The sequence below is a fragment of the Capricornis sumatraensis genome, chromosome 1 (genome assembly GCF_032405125.1).
Source record: "Capricornis sumatraensis isolate serow.1 chromosome 1, serow.2, whole genome shotgun sequence".
Classification (NCBI taxonomy): Eukaryota; Metazoa; Chordata; class Mammalia; order Artiodactyla; family Bovidae; genus Capricornis; species Capricornis sumatraensis.
Window position 1 is genome coordinate 104,968,746 of NC_091069.1, and position 21,334 is coordinate 104,990,079.

General features: G+C 48.9%; 1 protein-coding gene across 1 annotated transcript in view; it reads left to right on the forward strand.

Moving 5' to 3' along the window:
• The window catches only part of ACOXL (acyl-CoA oxidase like), a 360,670-nt gene that overhangs the window by 298,271 nt on the left and 41,065 nt on the right, over positions 1 to 21,334 (forward strand). The window contains 1 exon segment of the mRNA XM_068967451.1: positions 4,111 to 4,181. Coding sequence (XP_068823552.1) covers positions 4,111 to 4,181 — 71 coding nt within the window.

Genomic DNA, 21,334 nt, shown 5'->3' on the forward strand with positions numbered 1-21,334 from the left:
AAGTAAGAAGACGGAGCTGCAGGGAGATAGTGGTCATCGGGCCTGAAGGGGTGCTTTGCCCTGGAGAAGCAGAGGGCCCATGGGAGGGCTGTGGCCCCAGCATGCAGGCAGAGGAGCTGGTGAGACTTGGTTACACAGAGCCGGAGCCTGTCTGCCTGGAGAAATGGCACCTCTGAGTTCCTGTCTTGCTCACAGTCCGAGAGGAGAGTGGGACACAGGAGAGTGGGGTGGATCCTGTGAGCCAGGTGAGCAGGCACGGCAGGGCAGCGACAAGGACAGGGAAGGGGGAGCGGTGAGCCACGGCCTTTGCCTGGCACAGAGGCCCACCCCGTGCCCTTACAGCCCGTCCCCGTGGGCAGGAAGCCGGAACTGCTACAGCTTCTGGATACCGAGAAGTTAAACATCCCTCCTCCCGCTCTGTGTTGATTCTGAATGCAGAGCTGGAGCTCTTCTGGCAAAGATGCAGCCTTTACACCACTCTCTCACTCTTTTCCTTTCAATATCTCCCTGTTAAACGTTGTCAAGAAGAGGTGGATGGGGGACTTCAGAAGCTGGAGGGACAAGTCATTCTGTAAGATGAATTGAGGGCGCCGTTGTCGTGCGCAGGTGAGAGGCGACGGCTGAGGGACAGCCACTGCCGTCTCCCACCTTGTGCCACAGAACCAGTGAGGGTCCCTGTGCTGGAGCCCCGGGCACGGACACCAGGGGCGCCTGCCCCCACCCCCTCGCCCCCCAGGGCCCTCAGGGAGAGGCAGGCCTGAATCAGCCAGCTGGGACTGAGAGAGAGCTCTAAAGAGAGTTATGAGACAAGATTGCTGAGCGGCTCAGCCCCACGTGTCGTATGTCCAGGCCAGCTGTGCCTGCTAACGAACTTGAGGATGGTGCCCAGTCTCACCAGCCTGACTGCAAAAAGGACAAAGACGCTGTGCGTGTGGCTCATCTCGCTTTCCCCAGCTGCTTGTGTAAACGTGTCCTAATGATGGCATCAAGGCAGAGGCATTTGTGTAAGGTGTAGGGTATGCACCGTGTTGCAGAGTCCTGTCTGTCTTTCAGAAATGGGCTGCAGAGGTTTGGCCATTGTAGGTAATTTATCCACCAGCCCATAGAGGAAGAGGCGTGTGTGTTTCATGCTGGCCTGTCATTTTTTTTTCCTCCCAAACTACCATTTTCCTTTTTTTTTTTTTTTTGCTTCACTTGGTCATTTTTTTCTATGCAGCACCCTCGCCTCACCCCCCAACCTCAAAACTAACAACCTCACAGCTAACAGGTATGTTATCTAAAAATCTACTGTTCTGCCTGTATCGGCAGGCGGATCTTTTTGTCGCACAAGGTGGAAAGGCTGAACCAAAGAGGGCTGGACTTACTCAGATAGGTGGGAGCCTCTGTGGCCGCCACTGAAATGAACAGCAGGGGGACACTTAGGAGCAGTTACGACGATGGATGTGTGCTCGGGAAGAAAGCTACCTCGAGTCTCTTAAGGAAGAGACCCGGAGTGACCCTGAGTGGGGTTTGGCTACATCTTTCCTCCTCCTGAGGCAGGCAGCTCCTTGAATCAGCCCTGAAGGAGAAGAAAGTAGATACCATAGCTGCTTTCTTTGTGAGGGTTTGGGTTTTTCTGCCTGTTTAAACGTGGAGGCAGGTGGAGCAGAGGGCAGTGAAGCCCCGTGTGTCTGTCGCTGTGCGATGCTGCAATGATGACTTGGGCCCAGGCCCGCCCTCCCTCTCCCCACTCCCTCAGTGGTCTCTGCCCCTCTTTCCTCTTTCAAGCTGGCCTCAGTAGAAACCAGAATGGAGGAGGCTGGCAAGAATCCAGCATTGGGCACGAGAGCACGTGTTGCCCTGACTGGCTCTAAGGCGAGGGGAACGGAACGGCCGAGGACTCGGTGAGCCCTGCTCCTGCTGACCTGCCATTGTCAGGATGGGCTCTTGTTGTCTGTATCGAAGGTGTGAGGGGTGATCGATTCATGAAATGGAGCCGGCCAGTTAAGGAGGAGCTCCCCTCCTACTCCCCTCCCTGGGGAGCCCTGTGTCCCCACAAATGTACTTCTGCCCAGCTCCAAAAACTGGGCTGTGACTTGAGGCCTGTCGGGCAGGATGGGCAAAGAATGAAGTTTGGGCTAAAACCCCAGCTGGGACTTCCCTGGTGGCACAGTGGGTAACAGTCTGCCTGCCAACACAGGGGCCACAGTTTCGATCCCTGGTGCAGGAGGATTCCACGTGCCAGGGGCAATTAAGGCTGTTTGTCACGACTACTGAAGCACCCATGCCCTAGAACCCCTGCCCTGCAACACGAGAGGCCGCCACAGCAAGAAGGCCACACACCACAACAGAGGAGCCCATGACACAACCCGAGCACGTTTTACTCAGATGAGAGCAGAACTTTAAACTTGGGAGAAGTCTTCAGCATGGGATACAACCAACCACAGTGACGACTGCAGAGGACTGTAGTCATAGAGGAAAACTCTGTAGAGAATTGTAACATTGAAAAGTATAATAAAAAATTCCCAGACCATGCTTGCTTGCTTGATGACAATTCACTTTTGCTGATATAATGCTTTTAAAAATATCTGCATGTCTAAACAGACTTCTAGACCTGGGGGTCAGAACAGTGGAATCAGACCGTCCCTCTGTCTTGAGCCTTGGTATGTTTCTACCAGTTTTTGTGGGCTCTGCGGAGGATGGGCTAGGCCTGAGGGATGGTGAGTAGTTTGGAGCAGTTGGATGGGAAGGGTAAGCTATGCTGCTCTCAAAGGCAGGAGGTGAGACTGCCCAGCAGATGACAGTGAAGAGAGATGACAGGCAGAGTGAACACAGCTTTGAGTCTGGAAAGAAGTCTACCTGGGTTCACTCAGTTAAAGCTTTAATGCTTGTCAAAAGAGGTGGATTTAAGTAATCTGAGGGTGGCAGGGAATCATGGGAGCACTTTTAAGAGTGAAACAACACAGTCAAAGCAGCGTGCATGGGAGGCAGTTGTGGTTTTGTGCTTATTTAGATTGAAAGAAAAAAGGGTACTCACATGAGTGGCCGTGAGTGAGATCGAGGCCACCAGCATGGAGAAGGGGAGTGTCGTTTGTGTAAATCATCTTGGTTAACATTCCTAGAGTGTTCATGGCCAGCTAAGATGGATTGTGAATATTGTTTTGCAAATATTCTTGGTTTTTCTCCACCATCTTGTTGGAGAAAGATGGTTGGGGAAACTCAACCTGAAATATTTGGGCGAGTTAGTGGTGTTTGCTCAGGTCAACACTGGGGTCCCATCATTCATACCAAGAGAAGACTTGCTGGGGGTTGTACGGAGATCACAATGGAAACTTGAGACAGAAAACGCAGTGCTGCCAGATTTACAGAGGCGGGTGGCGTCCTCTAGATGGTGGTCACAGGGAACGGACGTGCAGTGTGGTCATGGGGGGCAGGACGGGCCATATGACCCTCCCGGTGGCTTGGTTTTTAGTATTTATTATTGGGGATACCCTGGTGGCTCAGATGGTAAAGAATCTGCCTGCAATGCAGGAGACCCAGGTTTGATCTCTGGGTTGGGCAGATTCCCTGGAGAAGGGCATGGCAACCCACTCCAGTATTCTTGCCTGGAGAATTCCATGGACAGAGGAGCCTGGCGGGCTACAGTCCACGGGGTCGCAAAAAGTGAGACAGAACTGAGCAACACACACACACACACACACACACACCCTGTGCTATACACTTGGTCCTTATTAGTCATCTGGTTTATATACAGCAGTGTGTATGTCAGTCCCAACCTCCCAACGTATCCCCCTCCCCCTCCCCCCCACCCTGATAACCATGTTTGTTTCCCGCATCTGTGACTCTCTTTCTGTTTTGTAAATAAGCTCATTGGTACCATTTTAGGATGGAGCTTTGCTGATGGTCACGGCCCGGGCTCTCATGTGATAACCCCACCTGACAAGGGTGAAGTGGTTGTGCTAGCCTTGCCCCCCACCTCCCCAGGGCAGGCTCTGTTCCCCTCGAATGTATCACCAAGGAAAGACGGTGGCATGTCACCTCTGTGGGTTAACACCACAATGTCCTTCTCTGTACAGAGAGCCTCAGGGCCCACAGGGAGGCCACTCACTCTTTCTTTTTCTTCCTTTCCAGTTACTTTAGAGCAGTTCTGCCTGGCTGTAAGGAACTGTCCTGACCAGGAGGACCAGGCTCTGTTAAAGAAGGTATGTTCCCGAAAGGAAGCCCTGATGCCCGAGAGCCTCGCAGCACTTTTATTGCCCTAAGGAGAGATTCACTCTTACAGGCAGGAGTAAATTTATCATCTCTGAATTCTGCGCTCCTCGGGGATACACTTGTCATCAGCGGCTGGGAGGATTGCTGGTTAATGAGCACGGCCGCTTTCCTCAGAGAACAGCAAAGTGACGGGGAAGTGGGTGTCAGCCACGAGCGGGGGTCCATGCAGTTCTCCAGAGGGCTCAGGGGGTTCTGCTTAAGCTTATCTGACAGAGCCTTGATTCTCTGAGCGGATTTACGAGGCTTGGCCAAATCCCATGACTCTCACCGCACTTTTTAATTAAGACAGAGGATTCCGTGCGCCCCGAGTCTGCCGCATCCTCACTTTCGCCACTGTGGGGGACGCTTCACAAATGAGACTGTTCATATGAGCCATGGGAAGGGGCATCGACGTCATCGCTTCCTCCCTCTCGAGTGGGAGGAAGACTTTTCTTTTCTTGGTGACCGTCGCTTTGTTTCCTTCCAAATGGACAAAGGAGAACAGGTGCGGTCTCATCTACGTTTTGGTTGTACATCTGGGTTGAGCCAACTGTGTGAGAAAGCCTGACCAACACCCTGCCTGCATTTAATTAAAACTTGGCCATTGGAGGCAGGAAGCGGTAGACACCAGCAGATAACTAAGGAATAAGCACTCTTTTCCACCCAAGGCTAAGGCTGTTCCTGCCTGGAAACTCTCCTTGGGCCGACCAGGAGGCATCTGCATTTCCGTGATGTCACTGCAGTTCTGTGTTGTCAGGAAACCACGTGTGCCAGGGATTGCATTTCTTTACCTGAATACCATGCCAGGTGTTCTCTGACTTTAGAAATGGGTGGAAAATAGAGGGCGTCACTAAAAGGGATTTTCAACTCATTTGCCTAAGATGTGATATTTTCAGTCTGTCTTTTTTTTTTTTAAGCTTTCAGTAATGTTGATTTTATAAACAGAAGTTCTGATACCAAACTTTGGGCTTGCCCGGGAGAACTGACCCGCCAGAGTCCTGGTTCTAATACGCTGACTTTGAATGGCCTCCACAGAGGCACAGGAGCTTTGCTTGGCATTTTAAGATCGTCCACTCCAAGTTCTTGGCACTCCCCGCCGAGGCCCATTCCCCAAGGGTCACCTTCCCTGCCAGGTACAGGCAGTATTGCTGTGATCGTAGAGTAGCTCTTGGGTCCCAGACACTCACCTCTTTTTTTAAAATGTAAATGCTTTAAATGTTATTTTATTAATGGAGTATAATTGCTTTACAATGTTGTGTTAGTGTCTGCTGTGCAACAAAGTGAAGCAGCTTTATGTGTGCCTATATCCCCTCCCTCTTTGGCCTTCCTGCCCCACCCCACGAGGTCGTCACGGAGCACCGGGCTGAGTTCCCTGTGTTACACAGTGGGCTCCCGCAGGCTCTGTTTCACATGCCATGGGGCATGTATGTCAGTTCCACCTTCTCAGTTTGCCCCAGTCCCCCCACCCCGTGTCCACGTGCCCACTCTCTGCACCCACGTCTCTATTCCTGCCCTGAAAATGAGTTCATCTGCACCCTCTTTCTAGATCCCATGCTGTGTGTGCTATGCTCAGTCACTTCCATTGTGTCCAACTCTTTGTGACCCTGTGGACTGTAGCCCACCAGTCTCCTCTGTCAGTGGGATTCTCCAGGCAAGAACACTGGAGTGGGTTGCCACGCCCTCCTCCAAGGGCTCTTCTTAACCCAGGGGGTCAAACCTATATCTCCTCTGTCTCCTGCACTGCAGGTGGATTCTTTACCCACTGAGCCCCCTGAAAAGCCCTTCTAGATTCCATAAATATGCATTAATGTGTTAGTATGATATTTGTCTTTCTCTTTTGACGTAACATTACTCTGTATGACAGACTCTAGGTTCATCCACGTCTGTGCAGAGGACCCAGTTTTGTTCCTTTCAATGTCTGTGTAATACTCTGCTGTTCCACATCTTTATCCATCATCTGCTGATGGACATTTAGGTTGCTTCCAGTCACCTTCCAGCACCTTTGGTTCTTTCTTCTTGTTTGGTCCAGCATTTTCTCCCACCGTCTCCTCCTCCCTGTTTCTTTCTTATTCTCCTCTGAATGTCCATCTTGCCCTGTGTTCCCCTCTCCATACCTCTGTGGGCTGAACCGACTGTGTGCCGCTTGATCCTGCTCCTGAGCCCTGCATGGAGGCTACCTGGGTATCTCAGAGGCAGCATGGGGATGGAGAGGTCAGAGCATGGAGCCCAGTGCCAGGAGACCAGACCAGGCTTGCGTCTCACTGTCCCCGAGGCCTCCACGACTGAGATGCTGTGGCCACTCTCTTCACATCCATAGAGAGAATATAGAGAGAGATGCCACTCAAAGCCTCTTCCTTCTCTCAGTTTTTCTTTTTCTTTACAGACTTTTTTTCATCTGGACCATTGTTTAAGTCTTTATTGAATTTGTTACAATATTGCTTCTGTTTGACAGTTTTGGTTTTTTGACCACAAGGCATGTGGGATCTTAGTTCCTTGACCAGGGATCGAACCTGCACACCCTGTTTTGGAAAGTGAAGTCTTAACCACTGGACTGCCAGGAAAGTCCCTTCCTTTTACTTTCTCACCCTCCCCCCACTGCCATGCACATAATGCCCCAGGCTGTCTCCTTGGGAACATTTGGCTAGAAACTAACAATTGCATACTCTGTAATGACCTATATAGGAAAAGATTCTAAAATAGGGTGACTATGTGCATATGTATTAAAATTACTGATTCATTTTGCTGTACACCTGAAGCTAACACAGCCTTATAATTCAACTATACTCCAATAAAAATTAATTTTAAAAAAACTAGCAGTTGGGAGCGGAAGAGGGTTCAGATAGCCCGAGGTGTCCTGGAATAATCTCCAGTGACATTGAATATTTCATGTCTTTCCCGTTAGTCTCTGCAGACTGTGTGGCTGTTGCAACCGAGGATGATGTCTGTGGCTGTTTTCTCAATATCTGTAGTTTTTTGAACCGGCATCATCAAAGAAATTTCACTCAACAAAAATGAGTGCTCAGTTCATATATACTGAAACTGTTTTATGATTTTTTTTTTCAGGAGATTGAGGTTTTTTAATGTCACATATCAGAGCACATCACGTAGGCGTGACAGTGGTGTGCAGGATTTTTGTAGATGGTTCTGTGGGAGAACATGCTCAGGGTGACAGTAGATCATTCTAACTACAACCAGCCTGCGGTCCAGTTTCTGTTTACTTGGGCGAGCTGTTCACTTCCTATATTCTCTGCAACCAGCTTAAATATTTACCCGCACCTCATTGGGTGAAAGTTGTTGAAGGCAAAAAACTGCAGCTGGAGACTGGCTCTGATGTTTTTTAAAAGTTATATTTGCATGTGTACTGTGACATTCTTACACCATTCCGGATATTTTGAGACTTGTGTGTGCGTGCTCAATCGCTTCAGTTGTGTCTGACTCTTTGTGACCCCATGGACTGTAGCCTGACTGGGTCCTCTGTCCATGGGATTCTCTAGACATGAATACTGGAGTTGGTTACCATTTCCTACTCCAGGGGATCTTCCCGACCCATCCAGGGATTAAATTCACATCTCTTGCAGTTCCTGCATTGGCAGGCTGATTCTTTACCACTGCGCCACCTGGGAAGCCCCCACTTGAGACCTAAGGGTGGATATTTCACGATCTGTGAGGCTGCTCTAGAAACAGAGTGCAGGGAAGATGCAAAAGATGAACACATAGCAGTTGAGCCCATGTCTGATACCCCTGGGAAAACAGAGCCAGAGAGGGAGGCTTTGGAGATGGCAGAAACCAGAGCCTTCGTGTGACAGCCAAGAAGAGCAGGGCGGGGAGAAGCCGTGGTCCTCTGCTAGTTGATGGGCAGTAGATTTGGGGCCACAAAGCCAGTGCTGTGGACCCTCAGTCTGAGCTTCTTGCTGGGACCTCTGCCCAGATGAGCAGATTCACAGAAAACCTGCCACCTTGGCCACAGCAGAGCCACACAGGAGGTAAGACCAATGACGCCACAGGTGCCGTGCTGTGGCTGCTGCGTGGGATCCCTCTCTCGGCTTATTGTCAGTCACACCCCGTTTTCTGAGAATACTGTGAGGCAGGAAGAAGCTGGCTCCTCCATGACTCAGTTTCCCCAGCTGTGTGCATGCTCAGCTGTGTCTGACTCTTTGAGACCCCATGTACTGTAGCCCATCAGGCTCCTCTGTCCGTGGGATTTCCCAGGCAAGAATACGGAAGTGGGATGCCATTTCCTCCTCCAGATGCCAAGTAGAGGTCAAGGCTATTGATGACTTGGTTTTTCCCACCATTGTGGCCCTATTAAGGGGCTGGAGAAGAGATGCCAAGGGTAGGACGGCTGTCATTACGGTTTGCCTCGTAGGCAGATTTCATTACGATTCGAACCACAGAAAAGATTTAGATCCCATAGATGACTTATGACCCCATTCACTTTCAGTCCCTGTATTGACGGTTTCTTCACTCATTCTTTTTCATTGTTTTCACCTTGGCCTCACTGGAGCTCCACTGTGGCATGCTGGCTTCTTTGTGGAGCTTAGTTGCCCTGGCGTGTGGGATGTTAGTTCTGCGACCAGGGATTGAACCCACATCATCTGAGCATTAGAAGCTCAGAGACGGCCACTAGACCACCAGGGAAGTCCCTCTTCTTTCATTCCTAGTTTTACTTGCTGTCACCACCCTGGAGAGCTCATCTGCTCCTCGCCTCTGCCCCACTCCCCACTCCCCTGCGGCTCCAGATCGCGCGTGAGCCGCAGCCCCACGCCTGAGCTCATGCAGCAGCTGGACCCTCCTCCCGTCTCTGGTCTCTGTCCTGTCTCCTCAGCCTCGGGCCGTGAACCATTCACAGCTCTGTCCGGGGGTTGCCAAGCCAGAGCCGGTGCATCCGTACCCTTGGCAGCATCTTTCAGAGTTAACCCTTTCCTCTGTCTCAGAACAGAGCAGCTGGGCCTGGTCCATTGGGGGCAAGACTGGTCTCTACTCTACCAGGCTCCAACGTATGACCTTGGCAGGTCATTTTGACCTCTTTCAGCCCAGTGTCCTCTTCTGATAAGAGAGATTGAATGTGATTATTTCAAAGACCCATCCAGCAACCACATTCTGAAAATCTGTGCCTGGACATTGTTGACAAGCTTGCAGTTCTAAACATGCTTGAGAATGAATGGCGCTGGCCCTCAACTGTCTGTCTCCCTACTTCGGGGTCAGCCAAATGAGCCTTCGTGTCCCTCTCTGGATCAGTTTCCGGCCCTAACTTCCTCTATCCTTTGAAACAGGGAGATCACAGAACTTGCATTTAAACATGGACTCTGAGAGTGAAAGGGGGCACTGGTAAAAATTAAGCTTGGATGACTGAACATAAACCCTGACTGTCCCAGGTGAATCCAGGCATCCGATGAGCCTGTTTTTGAATCAGGTCCAAAATCCCTTTCTCATCAAATGGCTCTAGGTTGCCTATCAGACTTTGTTCTCAGTGTTCGATTCAGCTGGTCCCTGTCACCGCCCCCCTACCTCCAGGATGGTCTCCTCTTAAAAACTGGGGGGACTTTGCTGGTGGTCCACTGGCTAAGACTCCATACTCCCAGCAGAGTGGAGCTGGGTTTGATCCCTGGTCAGGGAACTAGATCCCATGTGCCACAGCTAAAAGATCCTGCATGCTGCAGTTAAGACCCAGCACAGCCAAAATAAAGATTTTTTTTTTTAATTGCTTCCTCTTTTCAGTGATGGAAACTGGCCATAAGACAGGCTCCTTGGTACCAGTCCACATCTGGACCATCATTTTCTAAATCAAATATAAATTATCACAGTGCCTTAGTCTGTTCCCTGGGGACTTACTTCCACACCTGGCAGCAGCTGTTTGCAATTTGGGTATGAGACAGCAGCCCAGCAAGGACCCTCACTGGGACAAAAACATCACAAGATGGTAACCCTCTGGGTCTCCCTGCCTCCCTTTGGAAAAGCAAGTAGGATGATCTGGGGAAAGTAGCCCTTGCTGATTTGTGCTGCTCCCCCTGGGCCAGGGCACCAGAGCTAGCGAAGGAGCTTCTACTTGACCTGCTATAACTGAAGGGTTGTCTCAGAGCCAGACCTCCCCACTCCAGGGATGCTGAGTGAGTGCCTGGAATATTCCCACACTGCAGCCCCCAGCGCAGTCCTGCCTCAGCCGCTCTGCCTCTGGGCTCTGGCCGGAAGCACTGTATAAAGTTCAAGATTGGCTTTTTGATATCATACCACATGTGCGTGCATGCTAAGTCGCTTCAGTCGTGTCCGACTCTTCGTGACCCCATGGACCCTAGCCTGCCAGGTTCTTCAGTCCATGGGATTCTCCAGGCAAGAATGCCAGAGAGGGTTCCTGTGTCCTCCTCCAGGGGATCTTCCAGAACCAGGAACTGAACCCTCATCTCCTATGTCTCCTGCATTGGCAGGCAGGTTCTTTACCACTAGCGCCATTTGGGAAGCCCCTTCATACCCCATAGACTATAGAAAATGGTAACAAGAGCCAAGCTGCCTGCTCAGGAGTAAATAGAGCCATCTTGACTCTCTGCTCCGCAAACCGCAGACCTCTGGTGGGGCTGTCACACCAGCAGTGATGCTCCGGCCAGTCTCCATTTGATGGGCAGACGGACAGCCCGTCTGTGGCAAGGCCGACGATACCTAGACCTTTGGACACAAGCAGAGCAGTTTGAGCATCTGCTCTCTGCCCGACTGGCACGTGCAGGGGCCCGTCATGGTGGAGGGCACAGTTTCGGGGTGCTGAGGCCCAGGCCAAGAAAACCCGCAGAGCTGATTCCCAGGGAAGCCTCCACGGACCAGAGGCATGCGAGCTTCCTGAGCACTTTCATCGGCTCCCAAGTATTCACGCTGCCCTTAAAGGCACAGGCAATCCCAGACAGACATGGAGGGAAGAAGGCCAAGCCCTCCTCCTCCACCTCTCCTCACCACTGTGGTCTGGCCCAATGGGGCTGTTTCTCTGTCTCATGATGTTCTAGGAACTCAGACACACAAGTCTTCCTTGAAATTTGAAGCCCCCTAGTGAGTGACATGGCCTGACCCTTCCATTTCCCAAGTTTACAAAATACAAGTTCTTCCTGGAAATGGGCCTTTTTTCCCCACGTGGTGGAATGTTAACAGGCCAGGATTGTTGAAACTGTTGAGAGTTTTCAACAGAAAAATGATGACTGTACTTTAGCACGGGACTGGCAGAGCCTTGAGGAGAAAGGGAGTTTTCCACATGAGCGCTCCACTGATTCACCTCCCCTCAAAGGCTTAGAAACACCCCAGCAAGCTGGTTATCATGTGTTCTTCCAATTGTCATTGTCTCAGTGACACTTTCTGCTTGGCTTCTCCCACAGCTCGCCTCAGCTGGCCTGTTCCCTCCGTGTGGCTGGCTGAGGGAGCAGCGTCCGGGTTGGGGAATGGCTCACTGCCCTTCGAGGGGCCTTCTGTCTGCCTCTGTGCTGTGGAGGAGGCCTCCACTCCTGCAGCGCTCACTGCGGCAGTCCCAGCGTCAGGCAGGGGCTTTGCAGGGGACCGTCCCCAGCTCACAGGCGGCTGGCAGCGGCAGTTGGAGCCTGTCAAGTGGGCGAGGTGGGGTTTTTCCCTCTTTCCTTCATTCTAACTGCTCTTTCTTCCTTTTCTAAACACGTGTAGGTGGCAGCTGGTCTAAGCACCAAACCCAGCAGCCAAAGGTGATGGCCAGCGCCTCCCTCTGAGTGCACAGGAAAAGTGGGACGTCCTCCTTTCCTTCAGTGGCCCTTTTCCTACCTGAGGACCCCGGCATGGCCCCTTGCCTTTGAAAGTGTCCTGGGCCCCAGGGCAGGAAACAAGAGCAAACATCCTGTGTGTGTGCACCACGCATGCCCGCAGCCCCCGCTTAAGCATCTGGGGCCAGTCAAGGGCTCAGGCCTCCCACACAGAAAGGAGAGTTCCTATCTGGGGCTTGATTCCATTTTCCAGGCCCAGTCCAGCATGAAGAGGGTCAGTCCGTGCTGCAAACTCCATGAGCCGAGATCATTAAGGGTGGTGCTGTCTGCAGGGGTGCAACCCCATCCTTTTCTCTAATGTTTTCCTGCTACCTTCTCTGCTCCTTTCAAGTCAGAGCCACACAGAAAGAAGCAAGCGTGTGGCTGAAAACCTTCTGAGGCAGCTGTTCTGCCATGTCCATTGAGGACCCATCGTGGGCCAAGTGATGGTTTTCTAGTACCTGGCTTATTTGAAGAATGTATTTCAGGCTTTTAAATATATATTTAATAAGGGGAAAGAGCTACAGGTGACATAGAAATCAACTTTCAGATGTAGTGTTCCAGCCGTAAATGATTTTCCTTCATTCCTATACCTTCATGCCATGAAGGCCCTAGAATGCCTCCTTCCCTTCATTCCTAGTTCTCTCCCCACAAGGTCAAGTTCATGCCAAGGCTCTGCAGGGCATCTCAAACCAATGCCCCCAAATCTCAGGTGCGTTTATCCCTCCTAGTGAAATTTTAATTTTGGAAGTAATCTTCGGTGCCTGGGGGTAACTTTTCAACTCGAGGAAGTAAACGCCCAGCAGAATTCCAGGCCCCCTGATAGGTCAACGGAAGGGTTATTTTGTTGGCTGTCTGCACATACCTGCCACAGCCCCTCTTCAGAAACATCCATGAGTGGCTGGCTATTACGTGCTAGGCCCTGGGGGTGTTATAATCAGTAGGACCTGGCCCTCACCCTCAGCTCCCTGACTATTAGACGAGACTCCCCAATAAGCAAGCACATTGTAGTGGGCTACGTGGTACAAGGGAGGAAACTGGGGGTGTTAACAAAGCATTCAGCTGGGGTGCCCAACGCAGCATAGGTTAGAGAAGACTTGCCAGAGGAGGTGGCATTTGTGTTAAGTTTCTGCAGGAAATTAAATTTAACCAGCTGTGTGGGTTCCACTGTGCTCACTGGTGGGGTCAGTGTGAGAAGCTGTGCTCTGTATTTTCCATTTATAGAGTGTTTCAGGTGCACCGATGTGTGTCTTGAGAGCTGGCTGCTGCAGTAGGGGACCCAGCCAGCTGCCACTTCAGGGGAGAGGTCTCCAGAAGCTTCTATCCTTGTTGGCCATGCACCTTTCCCCCATGTGCTCTGTGCCTGCTCAGTCGTGTCCGACTCTCTGCAACCCCATGGACTATAGCCCGCCAGGCTCCTCTGTCCTTAGGGTTTCCCAGGCAAGAATACTGTAGTGGGTTATCATTTCTTCCTCCAGGGGATTTTCCTGACCCAGGGATCAAACCTGCATCTCCTGCATTGGCAGGCAGATTCTTTACCACTGAGCCACCCTGTGTGCTCTAGCAATCCTGAAATTCCAGCGTTCAGCATTCCTTCTTTTGGTTCGGAAGGTTAATGTCAGACTCAGGTGTCTCTGAGAGGGAATGTAGCAGAAGCCATCATCCACCTCCTCCACAAACCTCCCCTGTCAGGGGAAACGGACTGACGGCTTTCTGTGTTCAAACGCTGTCATGTGAAAACTGCACACGTGCCTGATTACCTAAGAGGAGCGTATGGCTGCATGGATGAATGGAGCGATAGGTGAGACATTACACCTGCTCTGCCCTTGACGCTCTTTTGTCAAGCGTCTAAATCAATATCTAAGTGGAAAGCCAGCTGGAGAGCAGAAAAGCCATGTTCCGAACGGCAGTGCACTTCCCCGAGTGCAGAGAGCATCATTGTGGGGGCACTCCCGCTTCCGCCAGCCAGCCCGAGTCATGCGGAGGGAGCTCCTACCCGAACACTCTCCCCTCCACATCGTCTGTGCACGGCTCTAGGGGACAGCTTTCATTTCAGACTTTTCTAGAAGACGAGAAAGAGGGAGAGGAAATCACTGGAGACAAGAAGACTAGACAAATCTGCTGAAAGCCATCTGTAGGAAAATGAAAGCAAAATTTGGCCCTAGGGAACTAAAATTAGTGGGAGGAGAAAACAGGGCCTGGCCCCAGAGTTGTCATTTTGCCATTTAAATAAAGAGATCAAGATGCTGAAGTGTGCAGGAGAATTCTCGAGTGACTTACCCAGAATATGGAGAAATTTCATCAGGGAACTTTAGGGCTGTGAGTCCAGGCTTGTTGTTGTTTAGTAACTAAGTTGAGTCTTACTCTTTTGAGGCCCCATGGACTGTAGCCCGCCAGGCTCCTCTGTCCATGGGATTTTCCAGGCAAGAATACTGGAGTGAATTGCCATTTCCTTCTCCAAGGGATCTTCCCAACCCAGGGACCAAACCCATGTCTCCCGCATTGACAGGTGGATTCTTTACCGCTGAGCCACCTGGGAAGCCCTGAGTCGAGGCTACTAGACATTAACAGGATTGTCAAGTGGCTTTCCCAGCACACAGTGAAGGCAACATTTGTATTCAGGTTATATGGGGGCTCATGATGGATGGAGCTGATGGAGGGGGAGAGCTGGGCTCTCATACTCAGGCAGCTTCCTTGCCTGCAACCGGAGACGCTTGTGCTCTGATTGAAAACCGGAAATGTTATGAGACTTGAAGATTTCTGCTCCCTGGACCTACACAACTCTTCTTCTTTCCCTTACTAAACGTTGTGTGCTCAATCACTCAGTCGTGTCTGATTCTTTGTGATCCCATGGACTGTAGCCTGCTAGGTTCCTCTGTCCATGGGATTCTCAAGGCCAGAACACTGAAGCGGGTTGCTGTTTCCTCCTCCAGGGGATTTTTCTGACCCAGGGATTGAAGCTGGGTCTCTGTGTCTCCTGCATTGGCAGGCAGATTCTTTACCACTGAGCCACTTGGGAGGTCCTACTAAAATTTTAGCTGGTCTCTTTTGGGTTACCTTTACATTCAAAAGTCTACTGAAACACACACACACGGCATGGTTATCAAGTTTGAGAGAGGAAAAAAGAAAAAGATTAGTTAGCTCGACTCCCTTCCGCTCCTAGGACCCGGCAAGATGCCTGGCACACAGTCAGCTCTCAAGAGGTAAGAAAGGGGAAGAGAGAGGGAGAAAGCAGGGAGAAACTTACTTGTGGAATAAGTGCCAGGAAAACAGCCAGCATGAAGGTACCAGTCACCTGACTACTACTTCTCAGGTGTCTCCTGGTGGAATGTTTTCCCTTTGGGGAAGATCTTTCCATCTTAATCTCTTCTAGGACTGTGAAAAGAACAAGATGGGGATTAGACAACTTGATGTGTTCTTCAAACTTTTGTCTGATGGGAAGGGCAGCTAGGAATAATCTATCGGTAATTGTTTGATTAGTATATAATATTTTGGAAGTACTTTCACAGAAAATATAATATTAAATGTTAGGATTAAGACTGATTATATAAATGAGATAAACCTACTATTAAAAGTGAAAGGCTCTCAGACGGAGTGAAAAACAAAACCCAGTTGCACGACGTATACAACAATGCAGACCCCTGCTTCCAGGAAGATGAAGAAGGGAAAGTTCTTATTCCTATTCTTTCTGCTAAGTTCAGTGAAAATAATGGACATGATGTACAAAAACAACCATAGTAAAACTCTGAAAACAGACCTCAGGACCAGTTGACTCACTGGTAAAGAATCTGCCTGCAATGCAGGAGACCTGGGTTGGGAAGATCCTCTGGAGAAAGGGAATGACTATCTACTCCAGTATTCTTGAACAGAAAACGCTGGCAAAATATTAAGCACAGACTTACCATATGACCCAGAAATTTCACTTTTGGGCAAAGAGTTGAAAATAGTGGCTTGAATGGGTATTGGCACACCCATGTTCATAGCAGCACTAATTATAGCAACTAGAATGTGGAAGCAGCTCAGGTGTCCACAGATGGATGAATGGATAAGTAAAAAATGTGGTGTATACATGCAGCAGAATGTTATTCAACCTTAAAAAGGGAAGGAAATTCCAACACAGGCTACAACATGGAGGAACCCCAACTATGTACATTATGCTAGGACAGAAATGGTACGGACCTAACAGAAGCAGAAGATATTAAGAAGAGGTGGCAAGAATACACAGCAGAACTGTACAAAAAGGATCTTCACGACCCGGATAATCATGATGGTGTGATCACTCCTCTAGAGCCAGACATCCCGGAATGTGAAGTCAAGTGGGCCTTAGAAAGTATCACTACGAACAAAGCTAGTGGAGGTGATGGAATTCCAGTTGAGCTCTTTCAAATCCTGAAAGAGGATGCTGTGAAAGTGCTGCACTCAATATGCCAGTAAATTTGGAAAACTCAGCCGTGGCCACAGGACTGGAAAAGGTCAGTTTTCATTCCAATTCCAAAGAAAGGCAATGCCAAAGAATGCTCAAACTACCGCACAATTACACTCATCTCACATGCTAGTAAAGTAATGCTCAAAATTCTCCAAGCCAGCCTTCAGCAATAGGTGAACCATGAACTTCCTGATGTTCAAGCTGGTTTTAGAAAAGGCAGAGGAACCAGAGATCAAATTGCCAACATCCACTGGCTCATGGAAAAAGCTGTGTGGATCACAATAAACTGTGGAAAATTCTGAAAGAGATGGGAATACCAGACCACCTAACCTGCCTCTTGAGAAATCTGTATGCAGGCCAAGAAGCAACAGTTAGAACTGGACATGGAACAACAGACTGGTTCCAAATAGGAAAAGGAGTACATCAAGGCTGTATATTGTCACCCTGCTTATCTAACTTATATGCAGAGAACATCATGAGAAATGCTGGGCTGGAAGAAACACAAGCTGGAATCAAGATTGCTGGGAGAAATATCAATAACCTCAAATATGCAGATGACACCACCCTTATGGGAGAAAGTGAAGAGGAACTAAAGAGCCTCTTGATGAAAGTAAAAGAGGAGAGTGAAAAAGTTGACTTAAAGCTCAACATTCAGAAAACGAAGATCATGGCATCTGGTCCCATCACTCCATGGGAAATAGATGGGGAAACAGTGGAAACAGTGTCAGACTTTATTTTTGGGGGCTCCAAAATCACTGCAGATGGTGATTGCAGCCATGAAATTAAAAGACGCTTACTCCTTGGAAGAAAAGTTATGAGCAATCTAGATAGCATATTCAAAAGCAGAGACATTACTTTGCCGACTAAGGTCTGTCTAGTCAAGGCTATGGTTTTTCCTGTAGTCATGTATGGATGTGAGAGTTGGACTGTGGAGAAGGCTGAGCACAGAAGAATTGATGCTTTTGAACTGTGGTGTTGGAGAAGACTCTTGAGAGCCCCTTGGACTGCAAGCAGATCCAACCAGTCCATTCTGAAGGAGATCAACCCTGGGATTTCTTTGGAAGGAATGATGCTAAAGCTGAAACTCCAATCCTTTGGCCACCTCATGCGAAGAGTTGACTCATTGGAGAAGACTCTGATGCTGGGAGGGATTGGGGGCAGGAGGAGAAGGGGACGACTGAGGATGAGATGCCTGGATGGCATCACTGACTCGATGGACGTGAGTCTGAGTGAACTCCGGGAGTTGGTGATGGACAGGGAGGCCTGGCGTGCTGTGATTCATGGGGTCGCAGAGAGTCGGACACGACTGAGTGACTGAACTGAACTGAACTGAACTGAAAAAGTCAGACACAAAAGAACATATACTGTGTGAATCCATTTATGTGAGGTACCTAGAGTAGTTAAATTCATTGAGACAGACAATAGAATAGTCCCTTTCCAAGGACCATGGAAAATGGAGAATGAGGAGTTATTATTTAATGGGTACAGAATTTCAGTTCTGCAAGATGAAAAAAATTCTAGAGACAGATGGTGGTTTTGGTTGCAAAGCCAATAACAGATGAGGAACCAGGAATGGGAGGAAGTTGGGATCAGTTCTGGGTTAAAATAAATCAGAAGGAAGGACCTGGCTGAAAGCTCCTCCACAAGTTGCCAAACTGTCTACATAAAGTACAGTCAGCCCTCCATACCCACAGATTCCACATGCAAGGATTCAACCCACTGCAGATCAAAAATATTTGAAAAAAATTCCAGGAATTTCCAAAAAGTAAAACTTGGATTTGCTGCACACCAGCAACTATTTACAGCATTTACATTGTATTTACAACTATTCACATAGCATTTGCCTTGTATTAGGTATTATAAGTCATCTTGGAGAAGGCACTGGCAACCCACTCCAGTACTCTTGCCTGGAAACTCCCATGGATGGAGGGGCCTGGTGGGCTGCAGTCCATGGGGTCGCTAAGAGTCGGACACGACTGAGCAACTTCCTTTTCACTTTTCACTTTCGTGCACTGGAGAAGGAAATGGCAACCCACTCCAGTGTTCTTGCCTGGAGAATCCCAGGGATGGAGGAGCCTGATGGGCTGCCATCCATGGGGTCGCACAGAGTTGGACACGACTGAAGCGACTTAGCAGCAGCAGGTATTATAAGTCATCTAGAGATGATTTAAACTATAGCGGAGAATATATGAAATACTATGCAATTTTATATAAAGGACTTGAGCATCTGTGGATTTGGTATCCACTGAAAGAATAGGTGGCACTCGTGGTAAAGAACCCGCCTGCCAGTGCAGAGCCTAAGAGACGCAGGCTTCATCCCTGGGTCGGGATGGTCCCCTGGAGGAGGACATGGCAACCCACTCTAGTATTCTGTGGCCTACAGTCCATAGGCTTGCAAAGAGTCGGACATGACTGAGCATGCACACACGGAGGTTTGCTGCTGAAGGCTACCCTCCAGGATGGAGGGCTGTAGGGTATGATTCTGAGTCAGTCTGTAAGAAGGTGTGTAAGGAGCCCCAGAGGGAATAGCTTCATCTCTACCTGCAAAGCTGTGGTTTCTGAATTTTCCTACCTCTCCTGGACATGTTATGGACAGTGCACTGCAATGCTACGAAGTAGTAGAGAGTGGGTTTGCCAGGGTTTGGCAATCACAGAAGAGCTTGGATTCTGCAGCCAGATAGAAGACTCCCCAAGTACCAGTCTACCCTTAGGGTTAAGAGGCAGCAGAACTCCAGTCTCCCCTTTGTCCATGCACATGCAGCAAGCTGAAAAAAAAAAAGAGATATCTCAAGGTTACCTTCTCTAGAGCTTTCCATTCTGTCTCCTTTTTTGGCTTGCTGAGTTTCTGTTTCCTGTGGATGGATTTTCTGCACTTTTCACTTCCCAGCATCTTCAAAAGCAAAAATAGAGCTAAGTCTAGGCTTCTCCGTGCATGTATGCTCAGTCGTGTCCAACTCTTTCTGACCCCATGGACTGTAGCCTGCTAGGCTCCTCTGTCCATGAAATTTTCCAGATAGGAATACTGGAGTGGGTTGCCATTTTCTCCTCCAGGGTTCCCCACCCAGGGTTCGAACCCGTCTCTTGTGTCTCCTAATGAGGCAGAAAACAGAACATGCTTTGGGTCTGGCTGGCTGTCCATCCCTGTCTCCTACTGCACCCTCTGCCCTTGATCTGCTATGACACCATCACTTTTCTAAACTAGGTCCTCTGCCCAAGGTGGTGGTGGACAGAGAGGCATCTCGGCTCTTCAGTCTGCAAAGACTCAGAAAGAAAAGATTACCTTCATCCTTACCTCTTCTCTCCTAGAGCACCAGCTCTACCAGAATGATCCAGCTGCCACTGTCTGTCACTTTTTTCAAAAAGAGAGGCTTTTAAGACACAAGAAACATCTGGCAGATTGGATCTTCTTTTTAAAAAATTAACATCTTCAGGCAGCTTAGAAGGAAAAGAGACATTGATCTGAAGAACTTCCTTGGCTGCTCAAGAAAAAGACATTAATGTTGATTACCCCCTCTCCAGCCTTTTTCCAGTGTAATATAAATAAGACTCCCTCACCTGTGGAAGCTGATGAGCTCACACCGGAGCAGATGGCATGAAGCAGACAGGGCAGGCGAACTATACGAATTCGAGCTGGGCATTGTTCCAGTCTGGTCCAATTGTTAATCACTTTTCTATGGCAAAAGAATGCCCTTAGAAATTGCAATGCTAATATTTTTTGCTAAGGCTGGCAGAAATTCCTTAAACTAAGAGAGTATGCCACTGCCCATCAATTTTACAAGGCAGTATGCAGATCCCAAGTGGCTAAAGTCTGAGGCAGAAGGCAGAGCACTACATCACATTGAGATAACTAGGTTGTTGCTGGGGGAAAATGTTCTGAAATCATGCTGGTATTACTGTGAATTAATAAGCTTTGTTCATCTTCTCTGACACTGGAAGTCCAACTTAGTCCTTTTGCTTCATTTCTTTGCTTATTATGCATCTCAGGCCATGGATACAGGCTGCCTACTTGGCATAAATTGCAGGCAGTCTCCCTTCTTTCTGTCATTGGCCCAATAGGTGTATGCTCTTGGGAACTAAGGGTCTCAGTTCTACAAATGCACATGCTAAACCCTGATACTGGGCTAGGGCTGCAGACATTCCAAGATGCATGAGCCACAATGCCTGCCTTCCTCCTCACACTGTGATCAGGGAGAAAGTCAAATGGGCAAATAATTACACCAACAGCAGAATATGAAATAGGGAAAAACACAGTGCTATGAGGACCCTGGAAAGGAAAGGGTAACTTTCATTGGGAGGAAATCAGGGAAGGGTCCTTGGACAAAACTTTGATATAGGAAACACTTACAGAATATAGCCTTTTCAGCTTGGAGTCTGCCATAACAAAAAGGAGGTGGTATATACATAAAAGATGATATATTTAAATTATTATACAGCAAAATGGTCTCGTTTAGGTGTATGTAACTCTATGAATTTAAACTGTGGTCCTGGATAAGACTCTTGAGAGTCCCTTAGACTGCAAGAAGATCAAACCAGTCAATCCTAAATTAGGAAAACAACCCTGCATATTCATTGGAAGGATTGTTACTGAAGCGCCAATACTTTGGCCACCTGATATGAAGAACTGACTCAATGGAAAAGACCATGATGCTGGGAAAGATTAAAGGCAGAAGAAAAAGGGGTGGCAGAGGATGAGATATTTAGATAGCATCAGTGGTTCAGTGGACATGAATTTGAGCAAACTCCAGGAGATAGTGGAAGACAGAGGAGCCTGGCAGGCTACAGTCCATAGGGTCACAAAGAGTAGGACATAACTTAGCAGCTGAACAATAACAACATAGAATCGTATAAGCACCGTCACAACCTGGATATAGAACAATTTAACCATCCTGAAATAATCCTTTATGATATGGCTTTATAATCATTCTCTTCCTCTTCTGAT